The sequence below is a fragment of the Symphalangus syndactylus genome, chromosome X (genome assembly GCF_028878055.3).
Source record: "Symphalangus syndactylus isolate Jambi chromosome X, NHGRI_mSymSyn1-v2.1_pri, whole genome shotgun sequence".
Lineage (NCBI taxonomy): Eukaryota > Metazoa > Chordata > Mammalia > Primates > Hylobatidae > Symphalangus > Symphalangus syndactylus.
In genome coordinates this window covers 33,521,585-33,547,105 of record NC_072447.2, presented here as the reverse complement: position 1 = coordinate 33,547,105, position 25,521 = coordinate 33,521,585, and the positions used below count along the sequence as shown (strand labels likewise).

At 43.6% G+C, this 25,521-nt stretch overlaps 1 protein-coding gene across 3 annotated transcripts in view; it reads left to right on the top strand.

Moving 5' to 3' along the window:
- The window catches only part of MAP3K15 (mitogen-activated protein kinase kinase kinase 15), a 154,527-nt gene that overhangs the window by 71,307 nt on the left and 57,699 nt on the right, over window positions 1-25,521 (top strand). For all 3 annotated transcript variants that reach the window (XM_063634965.1, XM_055267563.2, XM_063634966.1), the window contains 3 exons: window positions 10,172-10,342; window positions 15,383-15,495; window positions 16,036-16,195. In XM_063634965.1, the coding sequence (XP_063491035.1) occupies window positions 10,172-10,342; window positions 15,383-15,495; window positions 16,036-16,195 (444 nt within the window). The remainder of the gene's footprint in view (window positions 1-10,171; window positions 10,343-15,382; window positions 15,496-16,035; window positions 16,196-25,521) is intronic.

The window sequence follows — 25,521 nt, the reverse complement described above, 5'->3', positions numbered from 1 at the left end:
ATGGCAAAACCCCGTCTTTACAAAAAAAAATTAACCAGGCATGGTGGCACATGCCTATAGTCCCAGCTACTCAGGATGGCTTGAGCCCTGGAGTCGGAGGTTGCAGTGAGATCGTGCCACTGTACTCCAGCCTGTACGACGGACCCAAACCCTGTCTCAAAGACCCCAAAAACAACCCATTTAAAGTGTACAAGTCAGTGGTTTGTTTTTTTTTTTTTTAGCATATTTGGAGTTGTACAACCATCACTACGATCAGTTTTAGAATATTTTAATCATCCTCCCCCCGCCACCAAAAGCCCATACCCATTAGCAGTTACCCCCACTTCCCGGCTTCCCTCAATTCTCCCCCCCCATTCCTAAGCAATCACTGATCCATTTTGGCAATCTGTTAATGGGTACACCCCCTCTTCTCCCGCCTCACTCTCTAGCCTGAGGAAAACACTAGTCTCTTTTCTGTCTCTATGGCTTTGCCTGTTCTGGCCATTTCATATAAATGGAATCATACAATATGTGTTTTGTGTGTGTCTGGCTTCCTTAGCATACTGTCTTCAAGGTTCATCCACGTGGTAGCACGTGTCAGGACTTCATTCCTTTTTTTGGCTTAATATTCCATTGTACAGATAGGCCACACTTTATTAATTCATCAGTTGATGGGCATTTGAGTTGTTTGCACTTTTGACTATACTAGAGAGGGTTGTAGGAGCCTGCTCAGGAAGTGATGTTCATTACCTCTTTCCATGTTTCATTGGTCACAAGTCAGTCTCGTGTCCTAATCTCTCTTCAAGGGAAGTTGGGAAATGTGGTCTGGCTGAGTGCCCAGGAAAAAAAGAAATGGTGCTTGGTGATCCTGCTACAATTTGCAAATAAGGAGTAGAGTTTAACTGGATCTGTCAGCATGGAGATTCCTGGTGACATGTCACAGAGCAGGACACAGAGTTCAGGCAAGGCCTCTCTTCAGCTCCTGCTGCCTTTGTGTGAATGGGAAAGCCAGCCTGGGAAATGCCCAGCCCCATCAGAGGGCCTGTCTGCCCACTGTAGAGCCCGGCCTTCACAGGTGGTGCTTTGCGATCCCAGGAGACTGGGAAAGGTTGGGATGATGGCAGCTAGGGTGGATGATTTCATGGTGGTTGTGCCTGATACATAACTGGGTCTTATTTGTAGAGTAGAAAAGCAGCCATTTGGGTTTGTGCATTTATTTGGCTCCAAACATTGTTCACACTAAGACATAGGTCGCTTCTAGTTGTTCCCTTCCATGTATGTAAATACGAGGCATCTGGCCAGAGCAGGGCATCTGCTTTCTTGTGGTAGGTGTGTATCTGTCAGGGTGCAATCAGGAAACAAAGACCACTCTAAGTATTTAAAATAGAAGAAACTTAATGTAGGAAATTGGTTACACAGGTGATAGAAGAGCTGACAAACCAGACCGGAAACGGTGAGGCAGCCCTGAAGTTAGCATCAGCAGGAAGCTGCTATCACCCCTTGGCTGGAGGGACCCAGGGAAGAGGTGATGTTACCAGAGCCCAGGTGCCAGGATCACCTGGAACAATTGTTGAGCCAACCTGGTTGGGAGCTGGGTCTAACAAAGAGATGCAGCTATTGCTGGAGTGGCCATGCACACCAAGAAAAAGAGGGAGAAACTGCGCTGGCTTCTTCCATCCCATCCTCCAGGGCCTCACCCTCTGCCCCCAGTGCCTCCCACTGGTTGCTGTCAGCTGAGCACAGCAGCCTGCTGACACCAATAGGCTTTTGGTGGTGGGGGGAGGATGATGAAAATATTCTAAAACTGATCATAGTGATGGTTGAGCTCCCCTGTAACACAAAGCAGAGCTGCAGAAAGGCCAAGAATGCATCTGAGGGCAGACACCAGTGTTTGCCCCAGTAGGACACTATCAGAATTACTGCTCAGTTTCTAGTATTTTTAAAGTCGGCTTTAATAAGGTATAACTTACATACCATAGGCCAGGCACTGTGACTCATGCTGTAATCCTAGTACTTTGGGAGGCCAAGGTGGGAGGATCACTTGAGGCCAGGAGTTTGAGACCAGCCTGGACAACACAGTGAGACTCTGTCTATAAAATAAAAATGAAAAAATTAGCTTGCCTTGGTGGTGTACGCCTGTAGTCCCAGCTACTCAGGAGGCTGAGATGGGAGGATTGCTTGAGGCTGGGAGTTCAAGGCTGTGGTGAGCTATGATCATGCCACAGTATTCCAGCCTGGGTGACAGTGAGATCCTGTCTCAAAAAACCACCATACAATAAACTAAAATTTTAAGTGCACGATTTGATGAGTTTGGCCAAATAAACACACCCATGAAACTACCACCACAATCAAGATATAGAATATCATATCCCTGTGTTAGGCCGTTCTCGTATTGCTATAAAGAAATACCAGAGACTGGGTGATTTATAAAGAAAACAGGTTTAATTGGCTTACAGTTCTGCAGACTGTACAAGCATGGCATTGGTGTCTGCTCAGCTTCTGGGGAGGTCTCAGGCAGGTTTTATCCATGGCAGAAGGTGAAGGCGGAGCAGGCAGCTCATATGGTGAGAGGGAGAGTGAGGGCCGGTGGCACGACCTCTGCTCACTGCAACCTTCACCTTCTGGGTTTGAGCAATTCTTCTGCCTCAGACTTCCGACTAGCTAGGATTACAGGCACCTACCACCACACCTGGCTAATTTTTGTATTTTTATAGAGACAGGGTTTCACCATGTTGGCCAGGCTGGTCTCAAACTCCTGATCTCAAGTGATGCACCCGTCTCGGCCTCCCAAAGTGCTGGGATTATACGCATGAGCCACTGTGCCGGGACTCAGTGTGATTTTTACATTTGTTGGAGTTTTTATTGTCACTACAGGAGTGAAGACCTTTCACATTCTTCTACATCTTAATTGGAAGCAGAAGTCTCTTGTAAGGTTTTTGACAGGTGACCCAACACAGTTTATTCTAGAAAGGACACTGGTCTAATGAGACCTTTTGTGTGTTAAAGCTCAGGGCTGGCTTAGAAGGAGGATTTATTGGGATTCTATTTGTCTCTTGCCCTATGAATTTCCTCTTACAGACACACAGTATAGAAAAGAGGGCCAGGGAGACAGGATGGTTGATGGCAAGTCAGTGCTCTGGCACACCCATAGCTCATGGCAATGCTTTGAGGTAAGCAAAGTCAGACACTTCAGGTGAAGGACTGAAGCACAGAAGGGCTAAGTGCCCTGCTCAAAATTCAAATGGGTAATAAATGGTGTGAAAATAGCCAGAATCTAGCTCTATATGATTCCCAATCCAGTGTTGTGTTTTTATTTTGTGCATTTTTTACATAAGTAATAGATGAAGCCACGTGTGTTGGCTCATGCCTGCAGTCTCAGCACTTAGGGAGGCCAAGGCAAGAGGATCACTTTAGCCTAGGAGTTTGAGACCAACCTGGGCCACGTAGAGAGACCCCGTCTCTACCAAATAAATACAAATAAAAGCTAGGTGTGGTGGTGCATGCCTGTGTTCCCAGCACTCTGGGGCAGGAGTTTTACTTGAGCCCAGAAGCTTGAGGCTACAGTGAGCCATGATCACACCACTCACTGCATTCCACTTGGGCAACAGAGCAAGACCCTGCCTCAAAAAAACAAAAGTAATAATAGATGAATATGTTTGTATGTTACTGTGAAAAACTGAAAAACAATCCATTTAAAGCAGTTATCCCTCTGCACTCTAATCTCTTGTCCCGTCCATATTCCAGAAGTAACCTCTCTTGTCAGTTTGGTGTAAATCCTTGGAGACAATTTTCTGTGCACTTACATACTGTGAAAATATGTCATACTGCAGCGTTTTTAAACTATAGGACCACAGAGGAGGTATACCGTTGTTTTTTTCACGTAGTAATCAATGCTTAGAGATCTCTCCATGTCACTACAATAATTGCTCAGTCATTCATTTAACAGACGCTTATTGATCACCTACTTTGTGCCAGATCCAGTTCTAAGCACAGTAGTTAACAAATCAGACCCAAAAAGTCTCCACCCTCTCGGAGCTTGCATTCTAAAATGGGGAGATAGAATAAAAAAAAAACTAAATGTATTAAAACAGTTTAGGGTGATAGGGTGACCGGTAAGTAGGGTGGGAAGATTGCAATTTTAAGTTGAGTGCTCAGAGAAGACCACACCTACTAGAAAGTGACATGGAGCAAAGATCAGAAAGAGGCAAGGGAACATACCATGTGATATGTGGGGGAAGATCATTTCAGGTAGAGGGATCAGCATGCGGAACAGCAAGGAAGCTTGTGTAGCTGGAGCATAGTAGGTGATCGGGGCACAGGAGTGGTAAGAGATGAGGTTGGAGAAATAACTAGGACCACATCTTGTAGATCCTTACAGGCCATTGGAAGAAAATTGGTGTTTGCTCTAAGATGGGAGCCACTGGTGAGTTTTGAGTAGAAGGATGACATGACCTGCCTTACAGTGTAGAGGATCACTATGACTTCTGTGTTGAGACTAGATAGTAGAGAGGTAAGTGTGGAAGCAGGAAATGACGTGGCTTGGACCAGAGTGGTAAAGGTGGGCGTCATGAGGAGTGGGTCAATTTCAGATGTAGTTTGAAATAAAAGCCAGTGGAATCTCCTGGTCCAATAAATGGTGTTAGAGGAACCAAACATGACTGCAAAGTTTTTGGCCTGAGTAAGAGGAAGAATGGATTGGCCATTTAACAAGAAGGGGAAGACTGTAGAAGAACAGGTTTGATGGGACAATCAAGAGGTTGATTTGGGGCCAGGCGTGGTGGTGCACACTTGTAATCCCAGCACTTGAGGAGGCCAAGGTGGGCAGATCACTTGAGGCCAGGAGTTCAAGACCACCCTGGTCATCATGGCTAAACCCTGTCTCTACTAAAAATGGAAAAATTAGCTGGGCATGGTGGTGCACGCCTGTAATCCCAGCTACTTGGGAGGCTGAGGCATGAGAGTCGCTTCAGCCTGTGAGTTAGAGGTTGCAGTGAGCTGAGAATGCATCACACCATGCCAGCCTGGGTGACAGAGTGAGATTCTGTCTCGGGGGAAAAAAAAGTTTGATTTGGGACACGTTAAGTTTGAGGTATCAACATGCAAATGACTTGCTGAGAAGGCAGTTGGATATGTGAGTCTGGATTTTAGGGGAGAGGCCTGGGCTGGGCTGGAGATAGAAATTTGGAAGTCATCGGAATATGGTTGGTTTGAAAAGTCATGGCAATGGATGATCAAGGGATCTAGGGTAGTTACCAAGAAAGATGAAATGTCCAGGGGTACTGCCAAGGGACACTCCAATGTGAAAAGATCAGAGAGATGGACTAAAGTAGGAGAAAATCGGGCAAGTGTGATGTCCTGCAAATAAAATGATAAAAGTAGTCCAAGGAGGAAGGAGTGCACGGTTGTCAAATGCACATGTATGTGAAATAGGATAAGGAGTGAGAAGGGAGCGGTAGATTTAGCAATGATGCCAACCCACTGACTCAGAAAGTCCAGCATGAGAAGCACTGATGTCTGGGTCTCCAGAGATTCAGATTTAAGCTCCTAGGTGATTCAATTTTTTTTTCTTTTCTTTCTTTTTTTTTTTTTTTTTTGAGATGGCATTTCCCTCTTGTTGCCCAGACTGGAGTACAATGGTGCGATCTTGGTTCACTGCAACCTGCGCCTCCCGGGTTCAAGTGATTCTCCTATCTCAGCCTCCCGAGTAGCTGGGACTGCAGGCACCTGCCACCATGCCCTGCTAATTTTTGTATCTTTAGTGGAGACAGGGTTTCACCATGTTGGCCAGGCTGGTCTTGAACTCCTGACCTCAGGTGATCTGCCCGCCTCGGCCTCCCAAAATGCTGGGATTACAGGCATGAACCGCCACGCCCAACCTCCTAGGTGATTCTAATATGCAGCCAAGATTCAGACCCACTGTCAAAGTTTGCTTCTCTTAATTGTGAAATGACCTTAATTGCCAGAAACAGATGTTGCTGACTGATTCAACATAGGAGTTTTTATCTGTAGGCTTGTTCTTGGATACCTTGGGATCTGAAAATGATAAGCAGATCGAAAAGCTGATTATTAACCACTAAAGGGATTAGCTATTTAACACCTGTCTTAAAGTGGCTTTTAAGCTGAAAATCTCTTTGCTTTTAATTTTTTCAAATGTTTGATTTTTGTTTTGTTTATACTCAAAAGACCTTTTGTTTTGAGTAACAAGGGTAAATTTCAAGTTAATGAGAAAATTCAAGGGAAATCTTGATGTAACTGGTCCAAAAAACTAAAATCCAAACAAACCTGAGCTCATATCAATAATTAAGCATTAGCTTGGGCAACATGGTGAAACCCCGTCTCTACAAAAACTACACAAATTAGCCAGGTGTGGTAGTACGTGCCTGTAGTCACAGCTAGGGGCTGGGGTGGGTGGATCACTTGAGCCTGGGAGGTTGAGGCTGTAGTGAACCGAGATCATACCACTTCACTCCAGCCTGGGCGACAAAGCCCTGTCTTAAAGAGAAAAAAAAAAAAAAAAAAAGCATTTAAGTGAGTTTATTGAGTTTAGTACATTCTTTTCAGAATCATGAATATTTCACACCTCAAAAGTTGGCTAATTACAGATGTAGAAATGTTGTGCCTCATTAAAGTTTCAATCTTTTTCATATTCTTGCCACAGACATTAGAAATTATTTAAATGCTCTAGTAAATTTGAGTTGGTATCTGTTGGCTCTTAAAAATTAAAGAATATTATACAATGGCTGTGCAACAAGAGATCCAGTTTGCAGGTTAGTTCAGTTAGATTCTATATGACAAAAAGAGGAAAGATAAAATATGTTAGAACAGCATCAAGGTAGAAAATGGAAAAAGTCTGAGTCAAAATACAGGCTTAATTATTACAGGTTTCCAGAAGGTCGCCAAGTGTCTAGATTAGCCCTTTCCAACCCAGGTTGGGCTCCACAAGAGAATTAAGTCCTAATGCCCACTGGCATCTATTGTATGAAGTGATTGAATTTCTCTTCTGTATCCAGAATGATGCTGGCTACATACCATCCTTGGGAGCACTGAAAAAATAGTCACTCAAATAATCAAAGAATTTTTTCCAGGGATTAATTCTGTCATGGAACCCCAGTTGAGAAAGTCTGGCCATTTTAGATACTAATTTGACATCTGGGATGATGCAGTCGTTTTTGAGGTGCATGTCCTCAGGAAAGAAAACATAAAAGAGCCACTGTGGCCGAGCGCAGTGGCTCACGCCTATAATCCCAGCACTTTGGGAGGCCGAGGCGGGTGGATCACCTGAGGTCATGAGTTCGAGACCAGCCTGGCCAACATGGTTAAACCCCATTTCTCCTTTAAAAAAAATTCAAAAATTAGCTGGGTGTGGTGGTGCACACCTGTAATCCCAGCTACTTGGGAGGCTGAGGTGGAACAATAGCTTGAACCTCAGAGGCAGAGTTACAGTGAGCTGAGATTGTGCCACCACACTCCAGGCCAGGTGACAGAGTGAGACTCCATCTCAAAAAACAAAAACAAAAACAACAACAAAGAAACAAAACAAAAAAACCTATTACCAAGAAATTAAAAAGAATAATTTATTCACTTATTAGAGTGGTTATTAATAAAATATACCCAGGACCACCTTGTATAAATCCCAGCAATGATTTTCTGAACATTTTAATATGTATCTTTACAGACTTTTGTCTATGTACATAAACGTGAATAGTGTTTATTTCAAAGAATGGGGTCATGCTTTTCATTTAGTTCAGGTTTTTTCCATGAAATGTTACTGTTACGGATGTTCCTCTGGGTAATTACACGTGGATCTGTCCCTTTATAATGATTACGTTATTCTGTAGTCTGGTTGTTGCAAAATATATTTTGCTGTTCTTCTGTTAATGGACATGTGAGTCATCTCCAGTTCATTACTATTACAAGCAGTGCCATGACAAACATCTTTGTTCAAAAAATTCTTGAAAAAAGATGTACGTATTACAGATTCTAGAAGTGGAATCGTTGGGTCAGGGTGGGTACCTTTTTTGTTTTTGTTTTTATTATGTAAAATCACAAATATATTTAAAAGTAGGGAATAGTGTAATTATCTTAGGCAGGGTTCTCCAGAAGAACAAACCAATAGGATGTATAGAGATCTAGAGGAAGAGATGGATTATGAGAATTGCCTCAGGTGATTCTAGAGGCTGGCAAGTCCCATGCAAGCTAGAGAACCAGGAATGCTTGTGGTGTGATTTGGTCTGAGTCCAAAGGCCTGAGAACCAGGGATGCTGTTGGGGTAAGTCCTGAAGCCTGAAGGTCCAAGATCCAGGAACTCTGATGTCTAAGGGCAGGAGATGGTGAATTTCCCAGTTCAAAAAAAGAAAATTCACTCTTCCTTGGCCTTTTTGTTCTGTTGGTACCATCAATGGATTGTGTGATGCCACCTGCATTGGTGAGGGTGGTCGTCTTTACTCAGACTGTTGATTCAGATGCTAATCTTATCCAGAAACACCCTCATAGACATACCCAGAAATAATGTTTTACTAGCTTTCTGGCCTTCCTTAGCCCAGTCAAGCTGACACATAAAATTAACCATCACAATAAAAAACCCCCATCTACCCCATATCCACTTTGATGATTATCATTGCATGGCCAATTTTGTTCCCCTTTGCCCCCATCCACTCCTTTATAGCCCAATGCTGGATTCATTACAAAGCAAAGACATACCATTTTATCCCCAGATATTTAAGTGTGTATCTTTAAAAGCTAAGGACACTTGGCTGGGCACGGTGTCTCACGCCTGTAATCCCAGAACTTTGGGAGGCCGAGGCGGGTGGAGCACCTGAAGTCAGGAGTTCGAGACTAGCCTGGCCAACATGGTGGAACCTCTATTGACATTACAAAAATTAGTTGGGCGTGGTGGCGCATGCCTGTAATCCCAGCTACGTTGGAAGGCTGAGGCACAAGAATTGCTTGAACTCAGGAGGTGGAGGTTGCAATGAGTTGAGATCGTGCCACTGCACTCCAGCCTGGGCGACAGAGCGAGACTGTCTCAAAAAAAAAAAAAAAAAAAAAAAAAAAAGGTTAAGGACACTTATAAAACATACTCATGATTACATTATCGTACCTAAAAACGAACAGTTTTTAGGCTTTACATTATCATCCCTAAAAATTAACAATTTCTCAGTGTCAGTGCTCAAATTTTCCCAATTGTCTTTCCTTTTCTTTCTTTCTTTTTTTTTTTTTTTTTTTTTTATGTTGAGACAGAGTCTCACTCTGTCACCCAGGCTGGAGTGCAGTGGCACAATCTCGGCTCACTGCAACCTCTGCCTCCTGGGTTCAAGTGATTCTGCTGCCTCAGCCTCCCAAGTAGCTGGGACTACAGGCCCCTGCCACCACACCTGGCTAATTTTTGTATTTTTGTAGAGACAGGGTTTCACCATGCTGGCCAGGCTGGTCTCGAATTCCTGACCTTAAGTGATCCACCTGCCTCAGCCCTCCAAAGGGCTGGGATTACAGGTGTGAGCCACTGTACCCAGCTTCATATGTTTTATAGTGGATTTGTTTGAATCACAATCCAGACAAAGTCTGTATGTTGCATTTGGTTGATATGACTCTTAAGTCTTTTTTATTATATAGGTTTCCCCTTCACTTATTTTTTCATTTCCTTAAGATTTACTTGTTGAGATAGAATCAAGTAGGGACTGAGTATAACTGTATAAGGTTTACTGGTGTGGATCTTAAGCAGTGACTACACTGGAAAATGAAAACTATTATTTAGAAATAATTTTTCTGTTAAAGTACAGCATCCTTGCACCTGTCTTTCAGCATGATGAATGCATATATATTCCACTGTCTTTTTAAAAAAAAAAAAAAAAAAAAAAAAACAGGGTCTCACTGTCACCCAGACTGGAGTACAGTGGCATGATCTTGGTTCACTGTAACCTCTGCCCCCCAGGTTCAAGCGATTCTCCTGCCTCAGCCTCCCAAGTAGCTGGGATTACAGGCGTGGGCCACTACCACCCGGCTACTTTTTGTATTTTTAGTAGAGACAGGTTTTCACCGTGTTGGCCAGGCTGGTGTCGAACTCCTGACCTCAGATGATCCACCCGCTTCTGCCTCCCAAAGTTCTGGGATTACAGGTGTGAGCCACTGCACCTGGCATCTATTCCATTGTCTTGATTCATTCATTTGTGACCTTATAACATCTATCTTTCAGGAGAAACAGCACAGGTGACCGTGAGAAGGCTCTGCAGATCATGCTCCAGGTTCTGCAGAGCTGTGATCACCCGGGCCCTGACATGTTCTGCCTGTGTGGGAGGATCTACAAGGACATCTTCTTGGATTCAGACTGCAAAGATGACACCAGTCGAGACAGCGCCATTGAGTGGTAAACCCTCAGCCCAGTTTATCAGCACATGCATCTCTTCAAGGAACAGAATCGCATAGGCTAAGGATGTGCATCTCTTCCTTATGTATATGTCTGTCTGCTGGCAGTGAGCAAACATTTGTAGTAAATGTGGTCTGGGAATTTCCAGATTCCCTTTTTGAGAGAAAACCATGAGAAACAGGGTTTTCTACTGGTCACACTCTTCCCACAGGTACACTTGTTTATGGGCCAAGAAGGAGGCCCAGCACACTCCTTCCAAGCTCCCACTTCCAGAACCTTGTCCACCACCACCAGGGCATCATCTTCCCAGTGATCTGTTCATTCATTCACTTATTCATTCATTTATTTAACAACGTTCAGTGATGGCTTACTGTGTGCCAGAAACTTTTCTAGGTGGTGGGGATACGGACACAACAGACATGAATCCTGCCCTTGGGGGCCTTGCATTGCTGGTGAGGCAAGTTAAAGAAAGTGACACATGTAGGATGTCATCTGAGGGCTATGGGGAAAGGTTAAGCAGGGAAGGGGATAAAGGGAGGGCTCGGAGAGGTGGTCTGCAATTTTAAATAGGGTGGTCAGTGAAGGTGCCTAAAGATAGGAAAGTGATAAGGGAGTGAACTTCACAGATAACTGGAGAAAGTGTTCTTGGCGGAGGGAACAGCAAGGGCAGAGACTGAGGATGAAGCATGGCAGGCACACTCCAGGATGGTCAGCAGTAAGCAAGGGGTGAGTGGAGAGCAACATGAAACAGGAAGGGGGCAAGACCTTCTTGCTCTGAGTGAGAAGGAACATCAAATGGAGGGTTTGAGCAGAGGAGTGACAAGATCGGACATGCATTTTAACAGGAGTACTCACTGTTATGTAAAGAATATATTTTAGGGGGTGTATCAGCTATCACTTGCTGCATAACAACCCCAAAACTTAGCAGCTTCGAACAGCAATGATTACGATTTTTCATGATTCTGTGGCTTTGCCAGGCACATCTTCTGCTGGCTTCACCTGGGCTCACTTCTAAAACTGAAGTCAGCTGTAGGGTCAGGTGTGGCTGGAAGATCCAAATGACCCCGTACACTTTTGGCAGCTGGTGTTGGCTACTGATGGTGTGCCTCAGCTCTCCACCATGTGGTTCTAATCCTGGTAGACCAGCTTTCTTACCTGGTATGCAGAACTCTAAGAGAGTGAACAACGGAGCAGCAAAGCTTCTAGAGGCTTAGGTTCGGGAACTCACACGTGGTTACTTCTGCCACATGCTATTGGTCAAAGCAAATCACATGGCCCGCCCACATTCAAAAGAGTGGAGGAATGTGCTCCACCTCTGGCTAGGAGGAATAGCAAAGTTGCATTGCAAAGGTGCATGCATCTTGCGATGGGAGGAATTTGTGGCCATTAAACAGTCTATCACAGGGACGAGGACAGAAGCAGGGAACAGGAGAATATAGCAGTAATTCAGGGGAGAGCTGGTGGTGGCTTGAGCCAGGGTGATGGGGACAAAAATGTTGAGAAAGTTGGATGCAGGATATATTCTGAAGGTGGAACCAACAGGCCCACATCATTCATTTCCATCATAAGAGCTCTTGACATTGCTCTTCTGCTTTCATTCAATTCTAATTGCTTCCTCTCTCTCTCTCTTCCTTTCATATACACAGGAGGCTCTGTCCTCCCCACCTTCTCTCCATCCGCACTTACTTCTCTGACAATCCCAGCCACTCTCACAACTAGGGACCCTTAGCTGGAGCTCTCCAACCCAACATCCTAAGTGATGGCCTTACATCTCCCCCTCTTTGCCCACCTGTTCTACCTCAAGATGATGTTGGTATTTCAGACTCAACATTTTGAAGGCTGAAGTCATTTACTCTTCTCCACAAGGTATGGCTTCCAATGTCTTGCTTTCTTACTACTATTCTCTACCCTCCTAGGTGTAAACTTTCGGTCAGTGTTGGAGTAAAACTCACTTACCTCCCCGTCCAGTCAGGCCCCATTTGCAGCCCTTCTGTGAGCCTTCTTTCACTGCTTGCCAGTCTTTTCCCATCACCACTGCCCCCAGTCACTGCCATTTTTTTTTTAACTTTCTTGCCAGGTGTGTTCTAACAGTACCCAAGTAGACTCCCTGCTTGCTGTCTGCTCAGTCTATCCTTCACAGATTTATAACTTATTCTTCCTAAAGCTCAAGAACCCACCATGGCTCCCTGCTCCCTACTATATAAAAATTCAGACTCTCAGATCACCATTCTAGGTGTCCTGAACACTTTCTCCAACCTACCTCTAGCCTTGTTTCCCACTACCTGGTGTGTGTCCAACTAAACTGTAGCTCCTAAGGAGTTTTCCAAACTCCTGTCTCTGTTTCTGCCATTTTCTATGCTGAGGGCTCCCTTTCCAAATCACTGCTGTTTCATTTCTCTTGCCCTTTATTTTCTTTTTTTGAGACTGAGTCTCACTGTGTCACCCAGGCTGGAGTGCAGTGGTGTGATCTCGGCTCACTGCAACCTCCACCTCCCTGGTTCAAGCAATTCCCCGGCCTCAGCCTCCTGAGTAGCTGGGATTACAGGCACACGCCACCATGCCCAGCTAATTTTTCTGTATTTTTAATAGAGATGGGGTTTCACCATGTTGGCCAGACTGGTCTCGAACTCCTGACCTCAGGCACTCCACCCACCTCGGCCTCTCAAAGTGCTGGTATTACAGGCGTGAGCCACCACACCCGGCCTCATGTCTCTTTATTTTTATGCCATATCTCAAGTATCTAGGTGAGATGGCCCTATATGTCTTCTGTGAGTTCCTCTAGACTTGAATTTGTGTGATTTTAAGATACTTAACACATTCTTGCTTCCACTCTCACTAATTATGTGTAGATCTTATTCCCTTCCACCATAGTGTAAGTTCTTGGAACATAATGACCTCATTTTCTTTTTTTAAATTTCCAGTAGTTCCTAATGCACCATGTGGTGGAGAGGAGTCACTTAGGGTATCGAAGGGAAGTTAATGTTTGGTAAAGCCAAAACAGAAAGCTGTGTTCCCATTATGGTGGTGGGGAATTCAGTCCCCAGGTCAGAAAATCACTGCCTTTGGCTCCTTCAGGAAAGTCCTAGGAGTTTTTCTCCAGCGGCTTCAGAAGGTGGTGGCGGTAGGTACAGAAGCAAATGAAGCTTCGTCTTCTGCTCAGGGCGTGGTGGCTGTGGATAAGATCTATCGTGGATGTCATCTAACCCACACTCTCCAGTGCAGACACGGAGCATATGGCTCAGGGAGGTGGGGAGCTGGTCCAAGATCACAGGGCTGGTTAGTGGTGAATCTGGGACTACGGTCCTGCCTGGAGTTCAGATCTTCTCTGCCCCTAAGTTGGGCCTGCTTGACTTCTGGAGGAGCAACCCTCTCTGCCCTCTTCTCAGTATGACTTTTCATAGTAGAAGAAAGTAAAACAGTCACATCTTAGAAGGATGTAGAATTTAAAATTCCCAAAACACACAGGAAAAAAAAGGTTGAATTTTGTTGACTGAGGTAGGAAGGACTTTCTCGGTGTCCTCTGATCTGAGGGTGTTTGTATTATGCCTCAGAATTGATAAAGCCATATTTTAACTGTCTTCAATGATAACTTCTCCTTTCAAGAATTAATATTTTGTTATTGAATTCTCTTGCCATCACATGAGTGACAAAATTACTACTAGCGAGTTTTTGGTATAAATGGTGCCACTTAAAGACATTTGTGTCATTACTTCATTGAGTTCTTTTTTCCTGCCTATAATTTTCATACTTGTTCATAGAACAGAAATGAACTTTTCATGTATAGAGAAGGATAAAGAAGAGAGTGAAAATGTCACTGTTAACCTTTTGGTATAAAAATAGGATTCCCAATTTTGTATCCTGTTCCTTGTCCTGATGTAGTAGATCCCTGTTACTGGCCTCACTTTGCCACTGCTCCTATAGTTATTTGGGATCCAGGATTTTGGCAATACTGCTTCCTGCCTGAAAAAACAACTCCATATTGTTAAAAGCAAACAAACAGCTTGCAGAGAAATGGCCAACCATTGATGCCACTTCGATGTAATAAAAAATACTCAATGCATAATTGGAATCCAACTTTAGAAACAAGGTTTAGGTGGGCAGGGTGACGCATGCCTGTAATCCCAGCTACTTGGGAGGCTGAGGTGGGAGGATCGCTTGAGCCCAGGGGTTCAAGGCTGCAGCTATGGTTGTGCCACTGCACTCCAGCCTGGGTGACAGAGTGAGACCCTGTGTTTTAAAAAATGAAAAAAAAAATTAACTGGGCATGATGGCACAAACCTGTGGTCCTAGCTGCTTGGGAGGCTGAGGTGGAAGGATTGCTTGGATGCAGGAGTTCCAGGCTGCAGTGAACTATGATTACACCACTGCACTCCAGACATCAAATCGTGGTGATCTTTTGGGAGTAGGATTAGAATTGATTTTAAATTTCTTTTGTGTACTTCATGATGATTTTCCTATTTTATATAGTCACTGAGGCTTTTATAATAAAAATCTTACGAACAAAAATAATTAAAACTCCCTACTGTAAGTTACTGTGTTGCTATTATGACTTTTTTTTTTTTTTTGAGACAGGGTCTCGCTCTGTCACCCAGGCTGGAGTGCAGTGGTGCGATCTTGGCTCACTGCAGCTTCCACCTCCCGGGTTCAAGCTAATTCTCCTGCCTCAGCCTCCCGAGTAGCTGGGATTACAGGCACGCACCACCACACCCAGCTAATTTTTGTATTTTTTTCTGTAGAGATGGGGTTTCACCATGTTGGCCAGGCTGGCCTTAAACTCCTGGCCTCAAGCAATCCACGTGCCTCGGCCTCCCAAAGTGCTGGGATTACAGGCATGAGCCGCGGCGCCTGGCCTATTAGGATGTTTTTAAAGTTACCAGAGAGCTGCATGTGGCTGTTGGTAAAGGTGATGGTGGGCGGTGAGGGGAATGGGCAACAACAAATTCAGAGAAATAAAACTTTTCATGAGAAAGTTGGTTTATACCATTATTTAAACGTTTTTTGTTGTAATATAATAAGACTTTGGTGGTTCTGTAATTATAGGTATCGCAAAGGGTTTGAACTCCAGTCATCTCTCTATTCGGGAATTAATCTTGCAGTTTTGCTGATAGTTGCTGGACAACAATTTGAAACTTCCTTGGAACTAAGGAAAATAGGTACAGCTGTTTATTATTGCAGATGTTGATGCTTTGATTATACAAGTTTGGCATTAAAAATTACATTGAAATAACTAGCATTATATCATTATATTCCTATTCTTTTTTTGAGACAGAGTCTTGCTCGGTTGCCCAGGCTGGAGTGTAGTGGTGCGATCTTGGCTCACTGCAACCTCTGCCTCCCGGGTTCAAGCAATTCTCCTGCCTCAGCCTCCTGAGTAGCTGGGATTACAGGTGCCCGCCACCGTGCCCAGCTAATTTTTTTTGTATTTTTAGTAGTGATGGGGTTTCACCATGGTGGCCAGGCTGGTCTCGAACTCTTGACCTCAAGTGATCCGCCTGCTTCAGCCTCCCAAAGTGCTGGGATTACAGGCGTGAGCCACCGTGCCCGTCCTACTAGAATTATATTTCAAAAGGAACAATCAGTTACTTTTCCTATAGCACACCTGAGACAGCAGCCAGAATAAAATACCTGCTTATCCTCAATATGACAGAAACTAAGAAAGATTTTTCTGACTATCTAAAATTCAAATTCTTAAGGTGTCCGGCTGAACAGTTTGTTGGGAAGAAAAGGGAGCTTGGAGAAAATGAACAATTACTGGGATGTGGGTCAGTTCTTCAGCGTCAGCATGCTGGCCAATGATGTCGGGAAAGCCGTCCAGGCAGCAGAGAGGTTGTTCAAACTGAAACCTCCAGTCTGGTGAGTTGTGTCTGTGTGTTGTCATCACCCATCTCAATACATGATCTTGTTCTGAAATGTCTTCCTTATAATCACTATGTTTCTCCTTCTGACTTTTCATTAAAGCAAAGTTAGCGCAGACACAACTGCTCTGAGAATTCCCTTGCTTTTATGTGAAGGGAGGGAAAGACAGATCCACACAGAATATATCCCTGCCTGCTTCATCCCTGAGATTAGGCCTTCTATCCTATTAATTTCTGCAGGTTGTCTAGGTCCTCAAGAGCAAAACACTCTTGGCTACTAGTATGTATTATGCATTTGTGAGAAAGCATATAATAAAGTGAAAAAAGCACACTAAGAAAATGTTTATCACAAATGAAAACTGGAACTAAAAGAACAATAATAGGGTATGGTAAATAAAACGGTGGCACAGCAACAGCCTTACACGGCCATTTAAATGTGCAGGAAAGAATGTTTGGAGATGTGGAAGCGTGTTCGTGGTTTGTTGTAGAGTAAGAAAAGCCAATTCCTGGGTAGGTTTTTCTGTATCAGTGGTTCTCAAATTTTGTTGTGCGTCAGAATCAACCTATGTTTATTAAAACACAGACTAGGTGTGGTGGCTTATACCTGTAATCCCGGCACTCTGGGAGGCCGAGATGGGAGGATTGCTTCAGCCCAGTAGCTTGAGACCAGTCTGGGTAATAGAGTGAGACCCAGTTTCTACAAAAAAAAAAAAAAAAAAAAAAAAATATCCAGGCATGGTGGCGCACGCCTGTGGTCCCAGCTACTCGGGAAGGCAGAGGTAGAAGGATCGCTTGAGCCCGGGAGGTCAAGACTGCAGCGAGCTGTGATTGCACAACTGCAATCCAGCCTGGGTGACAGAGTGAGACCCTGTCTCAAAAATAAATAGGTAAAATAAAGAAAGAAAACACAGATTGCTGGGCCCACTCTCAGAATTTCTGGCTTAGTAGGTCTTGTGTGGACGCCTGAGAATTTGCACTTACAAATTACAAGCTGCTGCTCTGGTGACCACACTTTGAGAACCACTGTTCTGTATGATCTTGTTTTAATTAAAAATATGTGTTTGGCATGTGACTTGTAGGGAAAGGCCCAGGAGGGGTGGGCAGTATCGGATTTCCCCATAGACATGAAGCTCCGTTAGAATTGTGGTAACAAACCTGCACGTTGTGCACATGTACCCTAGAACTTAAAGTATAATAAAATATATATAAAAAGAAAGAAATCTCACAGAAACACCAATGATAAAAGTACTGGAGGCTGGATGCAGTAGGTTATGCCTGTAATCCCAGCACTTTGGGAGGTCAAGGCTGGAGGATTGTTTGACCCCAGTGAGACAGCCAAGTATAAAGGGGTTCCCCAAGAACCTTCGACCGGCCTGTGCACAGGGAGGCATGTGCACTGGGGTAGATCTATGGAATTTCACACCATTAGCAGAGGGGAAGATTCTGGCTTCCCCTGTTCTTGGGTGGTAACTGGGAATTCAATCTGTGAGGCAGGGAGCCTACCAGCAGAACTCTCGCTTTGCTGAGAGTCCCTGTTACCGTTTTTATTTCCTTTTTGCCCAATAAACCCTGCCCTTCTCACCCTTAAAAAAAAAAAAAAAAAAAAGTTATCTTATTGATTGCTGTAGTCTCATAATAAATGCTCAATAGATATTTGTATAATCAATAAATGATGATTTTCTTCAGAATATTGACAGTGGTTATCTCAGGGAGATAGCCTTATTAGGAGTTTTTATTCTATTTTTTTTCTTACCTTTGTTTTCTGATTTTTCTTAAATGCGTATGGATTATTTACAGAACTTTTAAAAACCTACTTTTAACGATTTGTGTTCATTGGCCATCCCTGACATCCTAGTCCAGCGGATCAGTCTGGATTACCAGGGGTAGGAATCTCTTCAGTCATATTTCGTTTGACCCCATTTCTTCCCAATCTGAAGGAACTTAAATTTGGCCCTCAAACCTCTCGAAAGTTCTCTGAAGCTGAGAGGACACAGAGCCAGGCTGGGCCTCTAGCCCTCCTGGAGTGGCTGCTGTGTGAAAAGTACAAATCTTAAAGTGCATTGCTGTTATCTGGGTCAGATGGAGCCAACTTCAGGGACTGGAGACCCCAGGATTGGATACAATCCCATTACATCAGCACCTGGGCTCACTTACAGGAATTAAAGTGTTATTACCTGTTGTTAGGAGTCCCCAAGACCCTTCTCAGGTTCGTGATTTGCTGGAAGGACTCACAGAACTCAGAAAAGCTGTTACACTCTTAGTTATGGTTTATTACAATGAAAGGATACAGATTAAAATCAGCAAAGGCAGAAAGGTACATATGGTAGAGTCCAGGAGAGAGCAGGTGCAAGCTTCCAGTTGTCCTTTCCCAGTGGAGTCATGTGAACAGTGCTTAATTCTCCCAGCAAAAATGTGTGACAACATGCATGAAGTCTTGCCAACCAGTAAAGCTCATTGAGCCTTAATGTCCAGGGTTTTTAGTGGGGATGGGTCACCTGGGCATGGAGTCCTCATGCAGCTGATAATAATACCTCAGCTCCAACCTCTCCAGAGGTCAAACTGATACAATGCGGCCGAGGGCCCCGACTATGAATCATACCGTTAGCATAAACTATCTGGGATGGCCCAAGGTCCCAGATAAACAGAGACGCTCTTAGCTGGCAGTATATCCCAAGGGCTTAGAGGTGATCTCCCAATAGCCAGTCCAGGGCCAGATCTTTCTTTTGAATATGTGGAGTTTGGACAACACAGGCCTGCTGAGTACCCAAGCAAGTCGGTCGGAGTCTAGATGGGCTGTCTTCCCAGGATAGCTCCAGCTTTTACCCTCAAAGAGCAGAATAATACTATGATGCTTTCAGTTGAACCATTCCGTTTAGTACCAAAGAGGTTGTGACCACCACTGCCTGGCAACTATATTCCAGAAAGTTCAATTTACCTGAAAAGAGCAAAGGTGTGGTCAGAGTCAAGATGTCATAACATCAAAATGTACCTAGTCAGATTCTAATTTTTTTAAAAATAAAAGAAGTGAGTTTGACTAGTGATTGCCAGAAGTAAGAGAGGGGGTGGGATGGGAGGGAAGTAGGCATGATGGTGGGAAGGCAACACAAGGGGTCCCTGTGGGGATGGAAATTTCACCATCTTGCCTTGTATCAGTGACACCATCCTGGTTCTGATATTGTACTATAGTTTTTTTTTCTTTTTTTTCTTATTTTAATTATACGTTAAGTTTTAGGGTACATGTGCACAACGTGCAGGTTTGTTACATATGTATACATGGGCCATGTTGGTGTGCTGCACCCATTAACTTGTCATTTAGCATTAGGTATATCTCCTAATGCTGTCCCTCCCCCCTCCCCCCACCCCACAACAGTCCCTGGTGTGTGATGTTCCCCTTCCTGTGTCCATGTGTTCTCATTGTTCAATTCCCACCTATGAGTGAGAACATGTGGTGTTTGGTTTTTTGTCCTTGTGATAGTTTGCTGAGAATGATGGTTTCCAGCTTCATCCATGTCCCTACAAAGGACATGAACTCATCATTTTTTATGGCTGCATAGTATTCCATGGTGTATATGTCCCACGTTTTCTTAATCCAGTCTATCATTGTTGGACATTTGGGCTGGTTCCAAATCTTTGCTATTGTGAATAGTGCTGCAATAAACATATGTGTGCATGTGTCTTCATAGCAGCATGATTTATAATCCTGTGGGTATATACCCAGTAATGGGATGGCTGGGTCAAATGGTATTACTAGTTCTAGATCTCTGAGGAATCACCACACCGACTTCCACAATGGTTGAACTAGATTACAGTCCCACCAACAGTGTAAAAGTGTTCCTATTTCTCCACATCCTCTCCAGAACCTGTTGTTTCCTGACTTCTTAATGATCGCCATTCTAACTGGTGTGAGATGGTATCTCATTGTGGTTTTGATTTGCATTTCTCTGATGGCCAGTGATGATGAGCATTTTTTCATGTGTCTGGTGGCTGCATAAATGTCTTCTTTTGAGAAGTGTCTGTTCCTATCCTTTGCCCACTTTTTGATGGGGTTGTTTGTTTTTTTCTTGTAAATTTGTTTGAGTTCATTGTAGATTCTGGATATTAGCCCTTTGTCAGATGAGTAGGTTGCAAAAATTTTCTCCCATTCTGTAGGTTGCCTGTTCACTCTGATGGTGGTTTCTTTTGCTGTGCAGAAGCTCTTTAGTTTAATTAGATCCCATTTGTCAATTTTGGCTTTTGTTGCCCTTGCTTTTGGTGTTTTAGACGTGAAGTCCTTGCCCATGCCTATGTCCTGAATGGTATTGCCTAGGTTTTCTTCTAGGGTTTTTATGGTTTTAGGTCTAACATGTAAGTCTTTAATCCATCTCGAATTAATTTTTGTATAAGGTGTATGGAAGGGATCCAGTTTCAGCTTTCTACACAAGGCTAGCCAGTTTTCCCAGCACCATTTATTAAATAGGGAATCTTTTCCCCATTTCTTGTTTTTGTCAGGTTTGTCAAAGATCAGATGGTTGTAGATATGCGGCATTATTTCTGAGACCTCTGTTCTGTTCCATTGGTCTAGATCTCTGTTTTGGTACCAGTACCATGCTGTTTTGGTTACTGTAGCCTTGTAGTATAGTTTGAAGTCAGGTAGCGTGATGCCTCCAGCTTTGTTCTTTTGGCTTAGGATTGACTTGGCGATGCGGGCTCTTTTTTGGTTCCATATGAACTTTAAAGTAGTTTTTTCCAATTCTGTGAAGAAAGTCATTGGTAGTTTGATGGGGATGGCATTGAATCTATAAATTAGCTTGGGCAGTATGGCCATTTTCACGATATTGATTCTTCCTACCCATGAGCATGGAATTGTCTTCCATTTGTTTGTATCCTCTTTTATTTCATTGAGCAGTGGTTTGTAGTTCTCCTTGAAGAGGTCCTTCACATCCTTTGTAAGTTGGATTCCTAGGTATTTTATTCTCTTTGAAGCAATTGTGAATGGGAGTTCACTCATGATTTGGCTCCCTGTTTGTCTGTTATTGGTGTATAAGAATGCTTGTGATTTTTGCACATTGATTTGACTTTGCTGAAGTTGCCTATCAGCTTAAGGAGATTTTGGGCTGAGACAGTGGGATTTTCTAGATATACAATCATGTCATCTGCAAACAGGGACAATTTGACTTCCTCTTTTCCTAATTGAATACCCTTTATTTCCTTCTCCTGCCTGATTGCCCTGGCCAGAACTTCCAACACTGTGTTGAATAGGAGTGGTGAGAGAAGGCATCCCTGTCTTGTGCCAGTTTTCAGAGGGAATGCTTCCAGTTTTTTCCCATTCGGTATGATATTGGCTGTGGGTTTGTCACAGATAGCTCTTATTATTTTGAGATACATCCCATCAATACCTAATTTATTGAGAATTTTTAGCATGAAGGGTTGTTGAATTTTGTCAAAGGCCTTTTCTGCATCTATTGAGATAATCATATGGTTTTTGTCTTTGGTTCTGTTTATATGCTGGATTACATTTATTGATTTGCGTATGTTGAACCAGCCTTGCATCCCAGGGTTGAAGCCCACTTGATCATGGAGGATAAGCTTTTCGATGTGCTGCTGGATTTGGTTTGCCAGTATTTTATTGTGGATTTTTGCATCAATGTTCATCAGGGATATTGGTCTAAAATTCTCTTTCTTTGTTGTGTCTCTGCCAGGCTTTGGTATCAGGATGATGCTGGCCTCATAAAATGAGTTAGGGAGGATTCCCTCTTTTTGTATTGATTGGAATAGTTTCAGAAGGAATGGTACCAGCTTCTCCTTGTACCTCTGGTAGAATTCGGCTGTGAATCGATGTGGTCCTGGACTTTTTTTGGTTGGTAAGCTATTAATTATTGCCTCCATTTCAGAGCCTGTTATTGGTCTATTCAGAGATTCAACTTCTTCCTGGTTTAGTCTTGGGAGGGTGTATGTGTCGAGGAATTTATCCGTTTCTTCTATATTTTCTAGTTTGTTTGCGTAGAGGTGTTTGTAGTATTCTCTGATGGTAGTTTGTATTTCTGTGGGATCGGTGGTGATATCCCCTTTATCATTTGTTATTGCATCTATTTGATTCTTCTCTCTTTTCTTCTTTATTAGTCTTGCTAGCGGTCTATCAATTTTGTTGGTCTTTTAAAAAAAACCAGCTCCTGGTTTCATTGATTTTTTGAAGGGTTTTTTGTGTCTCTATTTGCTTCAGTTCTGCTCTGATCTTAGTTATTTCTTGCCTTCTGCTAGCTTTTGAATGTGTTTGCTCTTGCTTCTCTAGTTCTTTTAATTGTGATGTTAGGGTGTCAATTTTAGATCTTTCCTGCTTTCTCTTGTGGGCATTTAGTGCTATAAATTTCCCTCTACACACTGCTTTGAACATGTCCCAGAGATTCTGGTATGTTGTGTCTTTGTTCTCGCTGGTTTCAAAGAACATCTTTATTTCTGCCTTCATTTCATTATGTACCCAGTAGTCATTCAGGAGCAGGTTGTTCAGTTTCCATGTAGTTGAGCAGTTTTGAGTGAGTTTCTTAATCCTGAGTACTAGTTTGATTGCACTGAGAGACAGTTTGTTATAATTTCTGTTCTTTTACATTTGCTGAGGAGTGCTTTACTTCCAACTATGTGGTCAGTTTTGGAATAAGTGCAGTGTGGTGCTCAGAAGAATGTATATTCTGTTGATTTGGGGTGGAGAGTCCTGTAGATGTCTATTAGGTCCGTTTGATGCAGAGCTGAGTTCAATTCCTGGATATCCTTGTTAACTTTCTGTCTCGTTGATCTGTCTAATGTTGACAGTGGGGTGTTAAAGTCTCCCATTATTATTGTATGGGAGTCTAAGTCTCTTTGTAGGTCTCTAAGGACTTGCTTTATGAATCTGGGTGCTCTTGTATTGGGTGCATAGATATTTAGGATAGTTAGCTCTTCTTGTTGAATTGATCCCTTTACCATTATGTAATGGCCTTGTTTGTCTCTTTTGATCTTTGTTGGTTTTAAGTCTGTTTTATCAGAGACTAGGATTGCAACTCCTGCCTTTTTTTGTTTTCCATTTGCTTGGTAGATCTTCCTCCATCCCTTTATTTTGAGCCTATGTGTGTCTCTGCATGTGAGATGGGTTTCCTGAATACAGCACACTGATGGGTCTTGACTCTTTATCTAATTTGCCAGTCTGTGTCTTTTAATTGGAGCATTTAGCTCATTTACATTTAAGGTTAACATTGTTATGTGTGAATTTGATCCTGTCATTATGATGTTAGCTGGTTATTTTGCTCGTTAGTTGATGCAGTTTCTTCCTAGCCTGGATGGCCTTTACAATTTGGCATGTTTTTGCAGTGGCTGGTACCAGTTGTTCCTTTCCATGTTTAGTGCTTCCTTCAGGAGCTCTTTTAGGGCAGGCCTGGTGGTGACAAAATCTCTCAGCATTTGCTTGTCTGTAAAGGATTTTATTTCTCCTTCACTTATGAAGCTTAGTTTGGCTGGATATGAAATTCTGGGTTAAATTCTTTTTTTTAAGAATGTTGAATATTGGCCCCCACTCTCTTCTGGCTTGTAGAGTTTCTGCTGAGAGATGAGCTGTTAGTCTGATGGGCTGCCCTTTGTGGGTAACCGGACCTTTCTCTCTGGCTGCCCTTAACATTTTTTCCTTCATTTCAACTTTGGTGAATCTGACAATTATGTGTCTTGGAGTTGCTCTTCTCGAGGAGTATCTTTATGGCATTCTCTGTATTTCCTGAATCTGAATGTTGGCCTGTCTTGCTAGACTGGGGGGGTTCTCCTGGATACTATCCTGCAGAGTGTTTTCCAACTTGGTTCCATTCTCCCCGTCACTTTCAGGTACACCAGTCAGACATAGATTTGGTCTTTGCACATAGTCCCATATTTCTTGGAGGCTTTGTTCATTTCTTTTTATTCTTTTTTTCTCTAAACCTCTCTTCTTGCTTCATTTCATTCATTTGATCTTCCATCGCTGATACCCTTTCTTCCAGTTGATCGAATCGGCTGCTGTGGCTTGTGCATTCATCACGTAGTTCTCATGCCTTGGTTTTCAGCTCCGTCAGGTCCTTTAAGGACTTCTCTGCATTGGTTATTCTAGTTAGCCATTCATCTAATTTTTTTTCGAGGTTTTTAACTTCTTTGCCATGGGTTTGAACTTCCTCCTTTAGCTCGGAGTAGTTTGATCGTTTGAAGCCTTTTTCTCTCAACTCGTCAAAGTCATTCTCCATCCAGCTTTGTTCCGTTGCTAGTGAGGAGCTGCATTCCTTTGGAGGAGGAGAGGTGCTCTGATTTTTAGTTTCCAGTTTTTCTGCTCTGTTTTTTCCCCATCTTTGTGGTTTTATCTACCTTTGGTCTTTGATGATGTTGACGTACAGATGGGGTTTTGGTGTGGATGTCCTTTCTGTTTGTTAGTTTTCCTTCTAACAGTCAGGACCCTCAGCTGCAGGTCTGTTGGAGTTTGCTGGAGGTCCACTCCAGACCCTGTTTGCCTGGGTTTCAGCAGCAGAGGCTGCAGAACAGCGGATATTGGTGAACAGCAAATGCTGCTGCCTGATCATTCCTCTGGAAGTTTTGTCTCAGAGGAGTACCCAGCTGTGTTAGGTGTCATTTTGCCCCTACTGGGGGGTGCCTCCCAGTTAGGCTACTCGGGGGTCAGGGACCCACTTGAGGAGGCAGTCTGTCCGTTCTCAGATCTCCAGCTGTTTGCTGCGAGAACCACTACTCTCTTCAAAGCTGTCAGACAGGGACATTTAAGTTTGCAGAGGATTCTGCTGCCTTTTTTGGGCTGTGCCCTGTCCCCAGAGGTGGAGTCTAGAGAGGCAGGTAGGCAGGCCTCCTTGAGCTGAGGTGGGCTCCACCCAGTTCAAGCTTTCCGGCTGCTTCGTTTACCTACTCAAACCTCGGCAATGGCGGGCGCCCCTCCCCCAGCCTTGCTGCTGCCTTGCTGTTTGATCTCAGGCTGCTGTGTTAGCAATGAGTGAGGCTCTGTGGGCGTAGTACCCTCTCAGCCAGGCGCGGGATATAATCTCCTGGTGTGCCGTTTGCTAAGACTGTTGGAAAAGTGCAGTATTAGGGTAGCAATGACCCGATTTTCCAGGTGCCATCTGTCACCCCTTTCCTTGACTAGGAAAGGGAATTTCCTGACCCCTTGCACTTCCCGGGTGAGGCAGTGCCTCGCCCTGCTTCAGCTCACGCTCGGTGTGCTGCACCCACTGTCCTGCACCCACTTTCTGACACTCCCCAGTGAGATGAACCCGGTACCTCATTTGGAAATGCAGAAATCACCCATCTTCTGCGTCGCTCACCCTGGGGGCTGTAGACTGGAGCTGTTCCTATTCAGCCATC